Genomic DNA, 17412 nt, shown 5'->3' on the forward strand with positions numbered 1-17412 from the left:
TTTCCACGCTTAATCCGGATGGTGCTGCTTGCATAGGGAGCTGCCTAACTTCAGTCCGCACCCTGTCCCCCTTGCTCCTGCCAGCACCAGGTGCTGCCTGTCCCTGAGCATGGCTGTGCCTGGCTGTGCCACCGGCCTCTCACATGTGCCAGAGGCCCCACAGCTGGCTCAGCCCCAGAGCACCAGCAGGGCAGGGACCCCCCCAGAACACAGCAGCACAGCCCTGGCAGCCCACCCAGCTGGGCCCTGGCCACAGCTCCGAGCTTGCCTCCACATTGCCTTGGGGTGCTGCCCTGTCACCCCAACAAGCACCATCCCGCTTCCCACACAGTGCAAGAAACACAAACCAGACACAGACCAGGGCCCTTAGAAACAGCCTCATGTTTCCTACTAGCTCCAGGCGAGCTCAGACTACAGTCCACAGCACCTTCCCGGCCAGCTGCCCCAACCCCACCAGGCTCCTGGCAGCCCCCATGCTGCCCCGCTGGTTGGGGGACTGCAGCACGGGCCCCTGCCCTAAGACGCCGGGGTGGGCACCCTCTGGGGAAGCCAAGCGAATGCAGCAGGGCGGCTGTGCCCACCCTGCCGGCAGCAGCAGAGCCCGGCTCGCCGCCCCTGCCAGCCGTGCTGTGCTCAGGGCAGCACTCAGCCTGTGGCCTCTATGCCCGGGCAGCACCCGGCAGTCTGCACAGCCCTGCCGCAGCAGTTCACTTCGGAAATCTATCAGAGAACACAGGACTAATAAATTAGAAGGCAGCAGCCTTTGCAAGTCTGGCACCTCCTGCCCAGCGCCTGCCTGCCTGCCACGGGCTTGCTGGCCCAGCCTCTCCTGGGCCATGCTGGTGCTGCTGGGTTCAGCAGCTGCTCCCACGTTGCCCAGCCAGTCTTCTCTCCCACTCCAGGAGACACTACCCCAGGCGGATGCGGAAAGTGGCAATTTCCATGGGGTCCAGGTGGATGTTGGTGCTGTTGGAGGCCGTGCCCAGCGGGTACATCAAAGTCAGCGAGGTGGGCTGCAGGGAGCCCAGTTCCAGCCCCTGGAACAGGCCACCCAAGGCCAGCTAGGGAGAGAGGAGGGAGAAGGATGGGTGGCCTGGATGAGTGGGATGAGGTGCAGCTCGGTAGTGCAGCGCCGTGCACGGGGCAGCCCCACACGTGCTGGGCCAGCAGCCAGTTCGCAGGCCCCCCACAGCACCCAGGGCACCATACTGGCCCAGCCCAGCCCAGGCTTTGCCCTTCCTTGCTGGGCGTGCAGGGCTCATAGAAGGCTCCAGACCCACTTCTTGAGAAACCAACACCCTCCAGCTTTGCCTGGGCAAGGAGCAGAGCAGGGCTGCATGCTGCGCTGTGGAACGCTTGACCAGCCACTGGTGCTGGGGTGCTGGGGGACCTCGGGCACCCTGCAGCCTGGCTGGGCGTGAACACAGAAGGCAGGAGGCAGGCCTGGCACCGGACGTAGTGGGGGGCCCTGCCTCTGACCCAGCGGTGGGTGGAGGTGGCAGCCTGGTCCTACCTTGCCCTGGCTGGTGGTGCAGTTAAACCCCAGGTTCTTGGCCTCCAAGCTGCAGTCAAAGCCTTTGCGGTGCAGGATCAGGGCTGCCTCAGCCGAGGGTAGGGAGTCATCCTGCTGGGGAGCCGGGGTGTGAGGTGCAATGCGGGGGACAGCAAGTGCAACCCCCCCGCCCAGGTGTCCCGCTGCCCACCCCACTGCCCACCCTGCTCATGGGGCATAGCTCACCTCTGCCTGCAGCATCCGCAGGTTAAGGATGTGAAAGTCACAGGGGAAGGTGGTGGAAAGGGGCATGAAGGAGCGCAGGGCTGGCGGCTTCTCCTGGGCCACGGGCATGACCAAGGCTTCGGCGTTGAGGTGCACGGAGGTGATGTGGCTCAGCAGGGAGGGGAAGCTGATCGGGCGGCTGTCCTGCACCTGCCAAAGAGCACATGGCTCAGCAAAGGCCAGGGCAGCAGCAGGGCCAGGCAGAGCCTGGACAGGGCCCACGGGACCTCCTGCTCCTCACAGCCTCTCCAGCAGCACCTGAACAGGCACCTGTGAGCACAGGGCACCCATAGCTGCCCCTGCCCAGGCAAGACCCCCCTCCCCAGCACCCAAACAGGGAGAGTGGCTGCCAGCCGGGCAGCCTGCACAGACCCTGGCTAGCCAATGCTCAGACTACAGGCCTGCTACGGGGGCTGGCTAGGCTAGTCGCTAGCAGCTAGTGCACGAGACAGGGAGAGACAGCGGGGCCAAGCTGGCCGTTACCTCTGGGCTGCCAGTCCTGGTGCCGGGGAAGCCCAAGGCTTTAAACACGGAGGCCAGTTTGGAAAAGAAGCTGGAGCTCTGAATGGGTGACATGGAGCATGCATAGAGAGCAGCGAGGGGATGGGACAAGAACACTGTGAATATGAGGGCAGCATGGCTCCACATGGACAGACCCCACTGCACGGTCCCACCCTGTCCATACCCCCTGCTCCAGGCCTGTCCCAGTGCAGTGCCAGCACGACGGCAGGGAGGGCCACAGGACAGCAGGGGAGGAGACCCTGCATCCAGTTGCATGTGGGGCTTTCTGCAGACACCCCCACCCTGCTCCATCCCAAGGCTGGGCTGAGCTCTCCGGGCGAGCAGCACTGCACCACAGCCCCGTCCCGCGGCCTTACAGCCCATGCACCTTGTTGGCGGTGGCACGGCGCTCCAGGAGGAGGCGGAACCGGTTGCAGGTCCGCTTGTTGTCCTTCAGCCCTTGGCCCAGGCCCCGGTTGTCATCTTGCATGAGGCGCCGGTCCAGGATCACCTCCAGCTGGCCTGCGGAGAACGGGTCCCAGCACCCTGGGCTTTAGCAGGAGCCAGCCGCCCCGCATGGCCCCTCTGCCACCACCGTGCATGGAAATGCTCCTGCAGGGCTGGGGGCAGCCAGAGAACCCCCAGAGACAGCAGGACCAGGGCACCCTGTGCCCAGCCCTCAGCACCTCCATCCCCCGCCCAGGGCAGCCCCAGCTCTGTGGCAGACCCCTGCCCCAGGCACAGCCCCACGGCCCCAGCTCACCGCTGCCGAGGCTGGAGACCCCCAGGGCCTGGGCTGTGTGCAGCGTCAGGCGGCTCTGCATGTCCTGGATGTAGGCCATGGTGGGCATGGGGTAGAAGTTGGCCTGCAGCGGGAGCTTCCGCTGGTACCTGCGGGGCTGGATCTGCCGAGGGACAGAGGTCAGTGGCTGGAGGTGGCTCCCGTGGTGCCAGGGCACCATCCCCCCATGGGCAGCTGCTGTCCCTCCCCAGGGATACCTGGAAACCATTGAGGTCTGTGAAGAAGGTGTCATCACTCTCAATGTCAGTGCTGAAGCGCAGGGCCAGCTCCTTGTTGATGTGGTCACGGATGTCCACCAGGCAAGACATGTCCAGGGACAGGCCCTCCACCCCTGTGGGCAGGCAGTGAGGGGCTGGGACCCATGGGCAGCATCGCCCAGCACCCCTGCACCAGTGACACCCCCAGCACAGCCTCGCGTTGTCTCACCCGGCACATTGTAAAGCCGCACCACAGTCTGGATGTGCTGGTAGTAGCTGGCGACCTCTGAGAAGAGGGGTCCCTCTGTCACTCGCACCACTGGGGGGTCCTTGGGCGCGTAGGGCTGGGGAGAAGGAGAGCTGCGCTGAGGCTGCTGCCTGCAGGACTGTCAGGTGGCCGCGGGCATAGCTGCCAGCTGGCTCGCAGAGGCGGTCCCTGTACCTTGGCCTCGCCATCAGGCAGAAAGAGATAGGCTCCACTTTTGTCCTTGGAGGTCCTGGTGCCATAGACAAGGAACTCACTGCTCACCCTCTGCTCCCGCTCCTCCCCAGCTCGGCGGATGCTCTGCGGGGTGCCAGCCAGCACAGCGGTGAGCGCATCTGTCACGATGCAGTGCTGTGTCCCCCTCCCCTCCCTCACCTCCATGCCACCCGTCAAGACCCCTGCACTCACCTGCAGCAAGCCTGAGTGTCCCGAGAAGCAGGCCTGCAGGTGCTGGTTCTCCAGACAGAAGTCATCAGTGGTGGCTGGGAAGACGTGCACGGGTACGGCCTCCTGCTTACGCACAGGCAAGTCCCGGCCGTGCAGGTACAGGCGCACGGAGGACTTCAGCGTGGCATGGCTGTTGAAGGACTTGTGCAACTGCAGCACACGCAGCCCCAGTGCAGGCAGCCGGGCCAGGATGGACACCTGCGAGCAACACGGAGACCTGAGCCAGCCTCTCTGCAGGAGGGCAGCTGGCGTGCGGGGACCTGCCAGCCGTCACTGGGGCAAAGACCCTGGCTTGGAACTTCTGGGGCCTCTGCTGAGGAAGGGAAGTGCATGGGGGACTGGGGGTTTGCAAGCAGTGGGAGCTCATGTTGTGGTGTGGGGACACTTGTTGCCACAGAGGAGGGCTCACGGGACATCCAGCCAAGGGGGCAGCGTGTGAGGTCAGAAGGCTGGCACATGTGGGCTGTGCAGGCTGAGGATGGGGACAGGCAGTGACAGTGGGGCACCCTGTACCTGGTAGACGTTGGGCACCATGTCCGTAGCAGAGCCCCACTGCGCACTGAGCTGGGAAGGCAGGGGCTGCCCCTCCTCGGAGAGCACACACACGTGTGGGGAGTCTACCAGCACCAGCACGATGCTCAGCCGCTCCTGCTCCAGTGGGTTGAACACCACCAGGAACCTGCAGGGTAGGGGCACACAGGGATGGCCACCCCAGCCCCACAGCATCCCAGGTGCTCCATGCCCCATGCCACCCACGAGTCCTGTGCACCCACCCACTGCTTTGCTGGGTCCCAGGTAGCCCCTCACTGCCTTCCCACAGCCCCATTAGCCCTGAGAGCAAGCCAGACAGCCCCTACCGAGGCAAGGTGTCCAGTTTGACCACTGTTCTCTCCGGGAGGGAGTCCTGGCTGGGGCGCATGTCATCCTGAGGAGAGGAGTGGTCAGAGCTGGGGTGCACCCACCACCCCTGCCAGCCCGGTCCAGGGACACAGGCACAGGCTGGGACCCTTTCCACAGGCCCCCACCCAGCCCTGAGCAGGCAAGCAGGGCTTTGCTCCCCGGGGCCATGGGAACAGCTCCCCCAGCATGCTGGGGCGCAGGGAGCCGCGGGGCTGGGAGCTGCTCACTGTGTCAAGGAAGGGTGCAGAAGGGTCGTGGCGGTAGGCGTCCTTGTCCCCCAGCACGAGGTAATGCGCAGCGTTGATGATGATGTGCTTGAGGTTCGTGAGGGAGTGGAGCAGCCTGGGGCACAGGCAGAGTGAGCCACCCGGGACCGGCCCCCTGTCCTGTCCCAGAGCTCCCCCAACATCCCCCACCTCCCCCCAGGAGAGGAGCCCCACGGAACCCCCACACCCAACCATGCTCCCAGCCCCCTGCCCACCAGCCCCCATCTGAGACAGACCCCTCAGGGCTGCACGCTGGCCCCCTGCACGCACCGGACTCCGTAGTCAACTGCCACAGCCTCCTTGGCAGTACCGGTGATGGCATCGTGGTGCTGGAAGAGGCCCAGGTTGCGGCGGGCATTGCTCAGCAGGGCGTAGTCGGAGAGCGGGTACCTGCCATCGGCGCCAGCATGGCGAGCGTGGGCAAGCGCCAGGCTGTACAGGATCTCTGCCCCCCTGTGCAGGGACAAAGTCACCAAAGGTCCCTGCCCCAGCACCCCAATGCTCCGGGCCAAGCAGCGCCCTGGGGCTGGGCAAGGGTTTGGCACTGCCCGGCCCGTGCCCAGGCCACCCGCAGCGTGTTGGCAGGTGGGCGCAGACTGCAGGACTGCCCAGGCTCCCCGGTGCTGCCTGGCCGACCCTTGCCCGTGCCCCCTGCACACAAACCCTGCCCCAGGGCCCGCTTCCCCTCACCGGAGGTGGGCCTCCAGCACCCGGTCCAGGCTCTTGTAGAAAGGCCGGGAGGTGTAGTAGCCTGTCCAGTAGTGATCCTCCCGGTCCGCATAGGAGAAGAAATCCCCACTCAGCACTGGGAACCCGGGTGGTTTCATCCCCGGCACGATGCCCACCTTCTTGTACAGAGCATCGAAGTAGTCGGAGAGCGTCCCAAACTGCGCCTGCAGGATCGCAGCCCTGAGCCCAACGGGGAACAGCCAGGGCTCCCACCACCCCTCCCAGCACTGCCCACCCTCCCACTGGGCTCTGTAGGTGGCATCCCCACCACCCCCGCCTGTGGGGCCTGGCTTCCTCCAGCCCCCTGTGCTGCCCCAGACCTCCCCGCACATACCTGGACATGGAGGTTGGTCCGGGAGTTGAGGAAGTCAAAGATGCGCTGGTAGTTGAGGAACTGTGCATCCCACTCCTGCGGCTTGTCGTAACGGAAATCGTCTCCCAGGGGCACCAGCAGCACCTTGCTGCGGTACAGCTTGGACTTCTTGCGGTACTGGTCCAGCAGCAGCTGGGCTCTGCCATGGGGGCCAGGGTGTGAGGCTGGCTCCCAGACAGGGCTGTGGGGCTCAGAGCCACTCGCCCCTGCAGCACTCACCGCTCTGCCACGTTGGCATCGGTGATGGCTCGGGGAGGCACCTTCCACGGGCAGTTGATCCGGCCACCCGGCAGGCGCTTGAAGTCAAACTGACAGCAGATCTTGGGGTCTGGCCCACAGGTGTGGGGCACATCGTAGCTGTAGAAGGGCATCATGTGGCAGAAGATGTCGGTGCTGGCATCTGGATCTGCAGGACAAAGGACAGGTGAGGACCAGCAATGGTTCTCCCTTGCCTATTCACAAGCAGGGGAGCCCCACGGGCACGTGAAAGGCTGCTGGCGCAGAGCACACCTGGCACACAGGGTCACCCGCTTGGAGCCCAGAGAGCACAGCAGCCTCTCCCAGAATGCTGGGCATGGGCACGGAGGTGGTCACCCGGGCGCTGTCCCTCAGGGCAGAACAGCAGCAGGGCAGAGACATTCCCTCCCCGGCACTCGGCTCGCCATCCATACAGGAAAGTGGTTGGTAGCTAATCCCTGCTGCCCCGCAGCCCGGCAGGGGCCCCCCTGCAGTCACCTCCCAGCAGCCCCTCACCCCACGTCTGTCTCCACATGAACTCCAGGTTCTGGGTGGCTGCAAAGTGCTTCTTGATGGCGTAGTGCACGCGCTGGATGAGCATGCCTGTCAGGTTGGAGCGCTTCAGCAGGTAGGGCATGGTGGAGCTGTGCCCAAAGGGGTCAACAGCCCAGCCCGACCGGGGCGTCACACCTGGGGACACAGAGACCCATCAGCCCTGCACCGGGCCTCTCAGCACCTCCCATGAGGAGGCTCCTGCCAGGGATGGGGGTGCCCACTGGCACATCAAGCAGGCCCCCAGCCAACATGCTGCCCCTCCTGCCCGACATCCCACTCAGCTCTCACCGATGTTCTTCTCCAGCCACTGGTGCCCCTCAATCAGCTGGTCGATCATGGCAAAGTAGTGGGAGTTGGCCTCGTCAGGCATCACCCAGCCACCAGTTACCATCTCCAGCTGCCCATTGCCAATCAGCCTGCAAGGGGGGCACACGAGATGCAATCAGCTCCAGGCAGAGCCCAGCAGTGAGCTGTGTGTCCATGGCAGAGCCTCTCCCTGCCTTCGAGCCTCCTGCGTCTCACCTGCAGCCTCTGCAACCACTGGCTGCCAAGTCCCACTGCCCACGCTGTCCTTACACAGACAGACAACCCTCCACAGAACCACACTGGCTGAAGCCTCAACCAGAGCCCATCTCCACACAGGCCAGCATCCTCCACTGTGTCCTGCAGCCCACGTTGCCTCTGTCCTCCACCCACAGCACTCCCAGAACAAGTGGGCTGACGAGACAGCCCTCTCCTACCGCACAATCTGTCTCTCCAGGTCTCCCACCCCTCTGAGGGTGCCCTGGGCCTTGCAAAGCACTGGCACTGCTCAGGCTGCACAGCGGTGCTCGCATGCTTGGGTTTAGAGTGGTGAAAGGGACTTCCCCAGCCCTGAGAGCACAGGGAGTAGCGTAGGGCAAGACCTGCCTCCCCTGGCCCCCCAGGCCCCCGCTGTGGATGCCCCAGCACTGGCAGCACCCTGGCTCGTACTCCACACTGCTATGGTTTTGACGTCCTGCTGCATTGAGAGGTTGCTGCAGTGGCAGGGCACCCCATGGCGGGCATTGTGGAGCCCACAGCTGCTACACTGCGGCCACAAGACAGCCTTCGTCTCCCCAGGGCCCTTCCCTCATGCACCCCATGCTCACAGCCCATGCCTCCTGCAGCACCCTGCCTCTGGGCAGCGACTGCGCTAGGCAGTGTGGCCGGGGGGCAGCCCTACCTCCGCACTGCAGCCCGCTTCTGGGCACTGATGTTGTCCCACCACTTGGAAAAGAAGGAGATCTCGGACCAGATAAAGCGCCGGCGTGGGTCCTCCTGCATCTTCAGCACCATGCTGTTGAGGATGTGCTGCGTCTGGTCATAGTAGTACTTGTCGAAGGTCTTGATCCAGCCTGTCAGCACAGGCCAGGGGGTCACTGTGCGGGGCCCACCGCTTCCTCACCAGCAGGGCCTGGGCTAGCCCCTCCCCTCCCCTGCCCACCTTCACCGGCTGCTCACCCGGGTCGTTGTGGGAGTGCGGCACCACAAACACTTGCAGGGGGTCAGTGTCCCACTCATTGGGCTCATAGGTGATATCGAAGCCCTGCTTCCACACGCCGCCGTCCTGGTTGTCAAAGGGCAGCAGGGAGTACACAGCCAGCATCTGCCGGGTGGGAGACAGGGCTCAGGGCAAATATCGGATTGAGAGACCCCCAAGGAGTAGGGCCAGGGCCCCCCGGACACCCTGCTGTGGACCCCCTCATACTAGCAGAGATGGGCCCTGAGCTGCTGGGCTGGGATGCCGGTCCCTCACCTGCAGGTCTGGGCTCTGTCCCTTGCCCCCCAGGGCAAACTGGCAGTCCTGTGGGGAGACAGAGAGGAAACTCGGGCGACTCTCGGGGGGCAGTACCCACGAGCCATTGGGCATGTGGTGCGGCAGCGCCGGCTGCCCCTCTGCGTGGGCTGTCAGCTCCAGCACCGAGTCCTTGATGTGGCTGATGATCTCGTGGTTCTCCTCCAGCAGCTGCTCCAGCTGCTCAATGCGGTTCTGCAGCACCGAGATCTGACTCTGGGGACACAGATGCCACCGTGAGAGCCTCTGGTGCCCTGTGCCAGGTGGGTCCCGGCCCCCGCCTGCCCTGACAGCAGCGGGGAACAAGCCCTGGCCCAGGCAACCGGCTGGCCTCAGGCTGTGCCAGCTGGCTCCCACTAGCCCTGGGCCACTTGCCCATCCCTACCGCTCACCCTGGGGAAGTTGCCCCCGCTCTGGTGGCGCGTGGGGTCATGCTGCACCCGGTCCAGCATCAAGTAGAGGGAGAAGACGGCCACGCAGAAGATGGCAGCTCCACACACTGTCACCTGCTTCTTCAGCTTCATCCCGGGGCCGCCGGGGCAGACCTGCGCCGGGACAGCGCCGTGCCGGTGCCCCTGCCAGCCCAGCCGCGGGGCCGCCACAGGCCGGGGGTCCCGGGGCAGCGCAGCACGGGGCCGCCGCCCCCTCTGCGACCCCCCTCCTCCTCCTCCTCCTCCTCACCCCCCCTTCCCCCGCTGCGTCCTACTTCGCTTAATCCGGCGCCGGGTATTTATAGCCCGGGCCGGGGCTCAGGGCCCAGCGCGCCTCGGGCCCGGGCCGCCGCGGGCTGCGGGCGGGGGGTCGGGGGGGACGGGGCCGCAGCCGGGGCCGCAGCCGGGGCAGGCCGCAGCGGTTCCGCCGAGCCGGGCACGGGGCCTCCGCGCCGGGAGCGGAGGGGGCCGGGGCCAGGGCCGGGGAGGTCCGGGCCGGGGCCGCCCACCGCAGGACGGCTCCGGGGGCGGGGGCGGGGGCGCGGCCGCTCGGCTCTTACCCTGGCCGGCTCCGCGGCCCGGCCCGGCTCCTTACATCGCTCGCCCCGGGCCCGCCGGCTGCCGCGGCCGGGATGGGCCAGGCCCCGCCCGCCGCTCCGCCTGCCCGGCCCCGGGCCCGGCCCCGGCCCCGCCGGGAGGCGGCTCCGCCGGGCAGCGCAGCGGGCGGCAGCGGGGCGGGACCGACCGCGCCGGGACTGACCGCGCCGGGACTCGCGGTAGCCCCGGGGGCCGGTCCCGGTCACACGCCCGCCCCCATAGCCCCGAGGCCAGGCCCGGTCGCCCCACAATAGCCCAGTCACGCCCCCCCATAGCCCTGGGGACCGGCCCAGTTGCCCCCCCCATAATCTAGTGGCCACCCATATCCCCAGGGTCAGGCCTGGTTGTCCCCCTCATAGCCGGGTGGTCCCCCACAGCCCCGGGGACAGGCCGAGTCTTCCCCCCATAGCCCAGTCCCACCCATGTAGCCCTGGGGACAGGCCCAGTTGCTCCCTCCCCATAGACAAGTGGCCCCCCCACACCCCTAGGGACAGGCCCAGTCGCGTCGCCCCCCCCATAGCCCAGTGGCCCCCTGTAGCCCCGGGGCCAGGCTGGGGTGCCGGTCGTCCTGAGCACGACGCAGGTGTGTGGCCCCGCTGGCTCCCTGGGGTCGGTGCCCCCGCGCAGCCCCCACCGACATGGCGCTGCAGAGCTCATTGGTTTATTACGCAGGATCACACCCGGCAGGAGCTGTGGGTGCCATATCCCCGGGGCGTGCAGAGCCCCCTGCCCCGGGCTGGGGAGGGGGCACAGCCGCGTCTGGCCGCCCTGCAGCACCTGCTTCGCAGGCAAGCCCTGCCCAAGGGACGGGCGCTGTCGGTGGGATGGATCCAGGCACACGGGGCCGGCGGGCGGCTGCCCTCAGCCCGGTGCTCCCCCTCACCGGTGTCTCTTGCGGATGACGGTGAGGTCCTGGTGGATGGTGCTGAAGCTGGGCCGCTTGCGGGGGTCATACTCCCAGCACCGCTGCATTAGCCGGTACACCTCCTCGGGGCACTGCTCCGGGGGGTCCAGCCGCATGCCTGGGGTGGGGACATGGCAGCCCCAGCCACTGGCCCCTCGCCACCCCCAGCCTCATCCTGCCTGTCCCACGGGCTCCGCTGCAGAGCCATTGTGCCAGACCCACCACCCCGCAGTGACCTTCAAGACCCAGACCCTGGCCACGTCCCTTACCCTGCTCCACCGCCTCTCGCGTCTGCTGGTTGCTGAGGTTGGCATAGGGGATGGCGCCCAGGCTGAAGGCTTCCCACAGCAGGATCCCGAAGCTCCAGACATCGCTCTCTGAGCTGTATCGGCCTGAGGACACAGGGCGGGACAGGTGCTGCTGGCCGGGACACCCACGGCACTGCTGCCCTGGCTGTGCCTGTGCTCATGAGGGCTGGGGTGCCCCAGGTGTCGCTGCCTCCCTCCCCAGGACCAGGCTCATGGGAGCAGGGCAGGGTGCCCCACGCTCCTGGCTCCCAGCTGTGCCATAGGTCTGCCAGGCTGTGCCCAGCTCCATCCCGTACCATAATTAAGTGCTTCAGGCGCGGTCCACTTGACAGGGATCTGCTTCATCCCCCCTGTGGAGGCATAGACACCATCCTCCTCCTCCCGCGACATCCCAAAGTCACTGATCTTCAGGGTGTTCTTCTCTGTCACCAGGCAGTTGCGAGCAGCCAGGTCCCTGGGATGGCCCAGAGCCATCAGCCGTGTGCCCAGCTGTCCCCAGGGACCCCTGCTTGGCACAGGACAGGGGGCAGCGAGGGCTCCAGGGTTCACCCTGCCCGGCCCGGTGCCCACCCACGCTGCCAGAGCCCACCTGTGGATGCAGTGCTTGCTCTCCAAGTACTCCATGCCAGCAGCAGCGTTCTCTGTCATCTTGATCAGCTCCTTCACCCGCAGGTGGGGCCCCTCGCTGCGCAGGAAGCTCAGGAAGTCCCCCCCTGCACCCAGATTTGGGGAGCTGGTGGGTGGCTGCCCTGGCACTCCATGGGGAGCTGGCACCGGCTGCAGGGTGCCCCAGCGGCACGGGGGCTGCAGGATGAGGCCACTCACCCTGCACCAGCTCCATGACGATGTAAATGGGCTGCTTCTGGGTGCAGACACCAATGAGCCGGACGATGTTCGGGTGGTTGTACTGCTTGAGGATCCTGTAGGGATGAGGAAGGGCACTGTGAGTGCACGGGGGGCATGGCTGCCCTTGGCACAGGCCACGTCTGTGCCGTGCCCAGCACACTCTGACCGGCCAGCCTGGGGGGACAGCCTTCAGCACAAAGATGCTGCAGGCCCAGTGGGATTTGAACAGCTCCACGTTCTGAGGATGGACAGATGGGTTGGGACAAGCACGATGGCCACACAGACCTGGCTTCCTGCAGGAACTTGGCCTTGAGTTCGGATGGGAGGGTTTCCCGGCAGGATTTCACAGCAACGGGGGTGTTGTCAGCACGCAGTCGGCCACTGAACACCTCCCCAAAGTTACCCTGCCAAGAGACGGGTGCACTGACCCAGCTTGCTGCAGCATGGCCCGAGGCAACCCCTGCCCACTCGCAGATGCCTTGGGGACAGCCCTGTTCCTCCTGCAGACCCCCTGGGACAGCCCTGCCCTCCCCCAGACCCCAGGCCAGCAGGGACCAGAGCACCCTGACTCACGCGGCCGATGCGCTCCCCCAGCAGCACGTCCTCATGGTTGAGCACCCATTTGTCCTGCATGGAGCAGACACCAGAGGTGGTGAGGCAGCCCCCAGCCTGTCCCAGGCTCACAGCTGCCCAGCTGTGGGCAGGAGGAAGGGCTGGGCAGGGCTTCCCTGTGCGCAGGGGTCTCGTCCCCCTCCCCACTGCCCACCGTCACCTTGGGCACAGCCCTGGCCAGGATGATCCCGCTTTTCCGAGTGATGGGCTGCTGGCTCTGCAGGAGGTTCTTGATGAGCAGCGGGATGGTGGGGAAGCCCTCCCCCTCCAGCCGGTACATGTTCTGTGGGGAGGGGAGCTGAGGGGTTGTGCCTGCACGCACGCATGGGTATGCTCACGAGGGCTGGGGTGCGTAGGTGTGCATGCATGGGTGAGTATGCACGAGCACAGATGGCACAGGCCATGCACACACACCCAGCAGGGCAAGCACACACACGTGTGAGTTACATGCACGATGCAGGGCTCACACCCCACACTCCACGCTTAGCCCATGCAAGGACGGGCGTGCACAGCTTGTACTATAAGCACACGTCCCGTGCACTCACACCAGGGGCCCTGCGGCTGCAGAGCCAGGGGCTGTGCCTGGGCAGGGTCCCCACCTGCCCATGCAGGGCCACCCCTGGCCATCTCCCCCAGCCTGTGGTTACTCACGTCAGCAGCCTGGATGATAAAGTGCCGGGGCTGCCCATCCCACAGCACGCTGAGCACGTACTCCTGCTTGCCCTGGCTCTCCCGCACTAGGAAGTCCCCATTGCAGCTCAGCAGCTCCTGCACCTCCGAGCGCGGGATGGCCCCGTGGTACCAGACCTGCTGGCACAGCGGCTTCTGCACCTCCGGGATAAGGGGTACGGGGGGCGGCAGCTGGATGGAGACAGGGGTGAGCCCAGCCGTGCCTCCGGGATGTGCCGGAGGTGGGGGCAGCAGTAGTGCCTGGAAGCTGTGCCCAGGGCAGGGGGAACAGAGCCTGGAGGGACTGGAATATGGAGGGGAGGGGGCTGTGGGGCCAGAGAGGGGAGGGCAGCAGGTGCTGGGCGGCCAGGAGGCTCAGCAGGGCAGCTGGGTGGGAGAGCAGGGTGGTCAAAGGTGCCCAGGGACTCACCGAGTACTTGGGGCTGAAGATGCCCGAGATGTGGTTCTTGAGGGTCTCCAGCGCCGTGGCCCCGCTCCGCTCCTGCTCCTGGGGAGAGGCATAAGCTGTGCTCTGGCTGGGGGGTGACCCGAGGCCAGCATCCCTGCAGATCCCGGGGGCACGGTGGGGCAGGACTCACCACGGAGGAGACTGACTGCCGGTCATCCTGCAGGGGCAGGGCGGGCAGGGGCTCCCCGGTACCCAGCTCCGCCAGCTTCCCGGCCAGCAGGTCCCGCTGCGCCTGCAGCTTGGCCTGGGTGCAGAGGCAGCCCTCGAGCTGCTGCTGTGCCTCCTGCAGCCCCTGCCGCTTGCCCAGCAAGTGCACCCTGGGGACGGGACAGGGTGGTCAGCCCCCGCCACCCCCAGCCCCTCGCCCCCCCGCCCATCACACCTCACCGCTCCCCAGGGCTCCGGCCCTGCTCCTCGCCCCGGATCTCCGCCTGCAGCTCCCGCACCCGCTGCTCCTTGCTGCTCACAGCTTCCACGGCAGCAGCCAGCTCGTCCTCAACCGATGTCAGGCTACAAGAGACACAGGTGCTGGATGGTGCTGAGCCGCTCTGCTGGTGGCGGTGGCCCCTGCCCACGGCCCAGCCCTGCTCACGAGTGCTGGACGCTCTCGACAGTCAGTTCATTCAGCTGCAGCTCCCCCGGTGCCAGGCTCTCGGTCTCCTCCAGCAAGCTCTCGTCAAAGGACACAGCTGGTGGCACCTCGGAGCTGTACCTGTGGGCACCCAGCGTGGCTCTGCCTCCCACCTGCCCTGTGCTGGCCACCGGCACCTGTGCCCAGCAGGACCGTGCCCAGCAAAGAGGTTGCAGCCGTGCAGGGCCATACCTGTGGTTCTGGATGAAGCTGCTGTACTCAGTGGCCGGGTCGATGGCCTGGATGGCACTGGCAATTTCCTGGTGCGCGGCCAGCATGTCCTCCTGCACCAGGCTGCTGATGCTATAGTACTCCCTGAGTATCTCCTTCCTGCGGGGACACGGGTGCTGGGGACTGCCAGGCTCCTGTGCCCCCCAGCCCAGGACACCTGTGGCCAGGTGCCACCACGCCTGCCGCAGCCCTGCCTCCTGGTCCCCAAATCTTGCGTGGCCCTGGGGGGCGTGACCGTGCGGGCTGCGGCACGAGGGGCAGTGGGTACAGGGGCAGGCGATGGGGCAGAGAAGCTGCATGTGGCTGGTGGGGCTCTGGCAGGAGGAGGGAGCACAACTGGTTCTTGAGGGGCCATAGGGGTGCCCAGGGATGGGCAGCAGGGCTCAGGGCAGGCAGGGCTCTTACAGGACGAGGACCATCTCCTGCTGCAGGCTGTAGAGGGACTGGTGTAGGCTGGGCAGTGCCCGCTGGTAGTGGTGGTGGTGGTGGAATGTGGCCGCCTGCACAGCCAGCACATACTGGTTGTGCAGGGCATAGAGCTTCCAGAGGCTGCGCACGTACTTCTCCTTCGCCTTGTCTCGCTCTTTGTCTGGGGGAAGAGGCCATGGAAAACACCCGCTGACAGCACGCTGCCGGTCCCCGCACTGCAGCACATCCCCCTGAGCAGCCAGCAAGGGGCATGGGCATATGGCGAGGGTGGGGCAGGGGGGTGACAGGGCTGGGACAGGGTCCCATGGCAAGCAGGGGGCCAGGGCCAGGGTGTTCACACACAACTCCCCCTACAAAGGGATGCTCCCAACCCACAGAACAGTGTCCCAAGGCTGTAACCCCCAGGAGTTCTTCCCAGCTCCCCGGGGCCAGGCTGCTGCTCACCCCCAGAGCCCCACCCAGCGCAGGCTCTGCCATGGGTCCTGCAGGGCGCAGGGTGCTTAGCCATCGCTGACCCACGAGGGGAGCTGGGGGGACACAGGGACGGGGGCAGCAGGGGACCAGGCTGGCAGGCACCTTTGCTGGCCTCCTGGTACTTGCGCTTGGCCTGGGCACTGTCGCGCGCCAGGCTGCGGTACTGAGCCTTCAGCTTCTCCATCTCCTGCTGCGTGGTCTGGGGAGGGAGATGCTGTCAGGGGCGTGGGGCTGGGACATGCCCCTCGCTTGCCCCACCAGGACCCACATACCCGGGCATACTCCTGGCTAAGCTGCTGCCACTGCTCACTGAAGGCCTTGCGGAGCTGCTGCTTGTCGCGGATGAGCAGGCTGAGCTTGGCCAGCGGCCCCGCCACCAGCTCCTCCGCATGCCGCCGCAGGATCTGGCTCAGCGTCTCTGTCTGGCTCGCCAGCACCCACCAGGACTGCAGGGACAGGGCATCAGGGATGGCGTGAGGACGGCCACCCTCCAGCACCGCACTGGGCTCCTGCATGGCATGTTCCCGCACCCGGGCATCCCTACCTCTCCAATCTGGCTGCCTTGGTCCCCGGTGCGGAGCTGCCCAGGGCCCTCCTGCTTCTCCAGCTGGGAGAACATGTGGTGCAGCATCCCTGCATACTCCCGGTCGCTCTTGGCACGCTGCGACATCCACTTCTTCATCAGCTCCAAGAGGCGCAGCTCACTGTCCTGCAGCCGCAGCAGCGCGCTGTGACCCTGAGGGCACCAAAGCTCTGGCCCGAAGCCCATGGCACCGTCGTCCCGGGCGGGAGGAGGCTGTGGAGTGCCAGGAGAGCCTGAGCTGTGGCTGCCACCCTGCACCACGCGCTGCCCTCAACGGTGACCGGTGGCTGGAGCCCTTTGCATCTCACGGTCCCATCGACCTGCCACAGGAGGTGGTGCTCGGGCCAGCTGGCGGGGGGTGGCTGGACAGAGTCCTTCCTGTCCTACACAATCTGCCTTGCAAAGCACATTCAAAGCAGGCAGGAGGGCTGAGTGAGCCCCAAGCCCCAGCAGCTGGGGCCCACAGGGAAGGTGCCAGGGAGGAGGAAGTGTGGGAGCAAAACCAGCAGCGTTGCCTGTGCCTTGCGCGGGGCTGCTCCCCCAGGGCAGCGCAGCTGTGGCCCCACTCTGGCCAGGGCACTGGCCCCATGTGGTGGGGCAGCTCCGGCCCCGTCCTGCCCGTTAACACAGTCACCCCTGTGCCCACGGTGTGGGAGCTCCCGGGGGCCAGGGCACAGGTGGGAAGCTGTCAGGAAGGGGATGGGGTACTGAACCCTGGAGGAAGGTGCTGATCCGGAACGTGTCCCAGCACCTGGGACTCCAGCACGGCCATTGTGAGCCACACTGGTCCCAGCCGCAGTCTTGGGGTGATCTGCCCTGCGGCAAGGGCACAGCAGGAGCAGGAGGGTGCTGGGCATGGCTCTGTGCCGGGTATGACATCCCCCGGCAGAGCCCTCAACTCCGCAGAGGGCTTGGGCTTAGACCCCCCCCAGCCCCACAAAGGGGTCCCCATCCCTGCCAGTGCCCTGCTGGGGCATGGCCCCTCTAACCTGTGCGTGCCGCAATGTCCCCGCCGTGGGACTGGCGCTGGTGCTGGCGTCCTCCTGGGGCTGGGGCTGGCGCAGTCTGGACCTGGTGCAGCTCCGGCTCCTGGGGAGGAACAGGAAACCCAGCGCTGACCATACAGCCATTGCGAGATTTCCTGTGCTTCCTCCCCTCCCTGCCAGTCCCTGCGCCCGGGGCCAATGCCGGCACACGACTCCACCGTAGCTGGGCAGCCCCCAGCACCGCTGCCTCTCCCGGCTGCCTCACACCAATGCCTGGCACTGGCAAGATGTGGCCGTGCAGGAGCCCAGGGCCCTTCCCTGCCCCAGCTGTGGTCCACAGCCCCCGGCCCCACAGTGACTTCACCCAGCAAAGGCCC

General features: G+C 66.5%; 2 protein-coding genes across 7 annotated transcripts; both read right to left on the reverse strand.

Annotated features, from left to right (window-relative positions):
• Window positions 1-361: 361 nt before the first annotated feature.
• MAN2A2 (mannosidase alpha class 2A member 2) lies at window positions 362-9983 on the reverse strand. 3 transcript variants are annotated; one of them, XM_056347432.1, is made up of 24 exons: window positions 9857-9983; window positions 9258-9410; window positions 8827-9081; window positions 8532-8676; window positions 8254-8425; window positions 7338-7465; window positions 7011-7184; window positions 6477-6663; window positions 6219-6396; window positions 5846-6048; window positions 5426-5608; window positions 5117-5231; window positions 4847-4914; window positions 4503-4668; window positions 3951-4187; window positions 3720-3842; window positions 3507-3621; window positions 3278-3411; window positions 3042-3183; window positions 2667-2800; window positions 2261-2338; window positions 1739-1927; window positions 1514-1624; window positions 362-1061 (listed from the first exon to the last, which is right to left on the reverse strand). In XM_056347432.1, the coding sequence occupies exons 2-24, from the start codon at window positions 9387-9389 to the stop codon at window positions 909-911; spliced, it is 3522 nt and encodes a 1173-aa protein (XP_056203407.1). In that variant the 5' UTR covers window positions 9390-9410; window positions 9857-9983; the 3' UTR covers window positions 362-908. The 3 variants fall into 3 exon arrangements, with proteins under 3 accessions (XP_056203407.1, XP_056203406.1, XP_056203408.1); XM_056347431.1 differs by having other exon boundaries at window positions 1514-1627; XM_056347433.1 differs by lacking the exon at window positions 2261-2338.
• Window positions 9984-10538: 555 nt separating this feature from the next.
• Window positions 10539-17186, reverse strand: FES (FES proto-oncogene, tyrosine kinase). Of its 4 annotated transcripts, none has more exons than XM_056347448.1 (19): window positions 17039-17186; window positions 16011-16262; window positions 15739-15912; window positions 15569-15665; window positions 14969-15152; window positions 14525-14662; window positions 14294-14413; window positions 14089-14211; window positions 13832-14018; window positions 13663-13740; window positions 13215-13424; window positions 12724-12846; window positions 12525-12578; window positions 12237-12355; window positions 11931-12025; window positions 11695-11818; window positions 11402-11559; window positions 11067-11189; window positions 10539-10915 (listed from the first exon to the last, which is right to left on the reverse strand). In XM_056347448.1, the coding sequence occupies exons 1-19, from the start codon at window positions 17177-17179 to the stop codon at window positions 10773-10775; spliced, it is 2643 nt and encodes an 880-aa protein (XP_056203423.1). In that variant the 5' UTR covers window positions 17180-17186; the 3' UTR covers window positions 10539-10772. The 4 variants fall into 4 exon arrangements, with proteins under 4 accessions (XP_056203423.1, XP_056203424.1, XP_056203422.1 ...); XM_056347449.1 differs by having other exon boundaries at window positions 16011-16175; window positions 17049-17171; XM_056347447.1 differs by having other exon boundaries at window positions 10539-11189; window positions 13215-13370.
• Between the last annotated feature and the right edge of the window lie 226 nt (window positions 17187-17412).

This window comes from Falco biarmicus, chromosome 7 (genome assembly GCF_023638135.1).
Source record: "Falco biarmicus isolate bFalBia1 chromosome 7, bFalBia1.pri, whole genome shotgun sequence".
NCBI classification, from domain to species: Eukaryota; Metazoa; Chordata; class Aves; order Falconiformes; family Falconidae; genus Falco; species Falco biarmicus.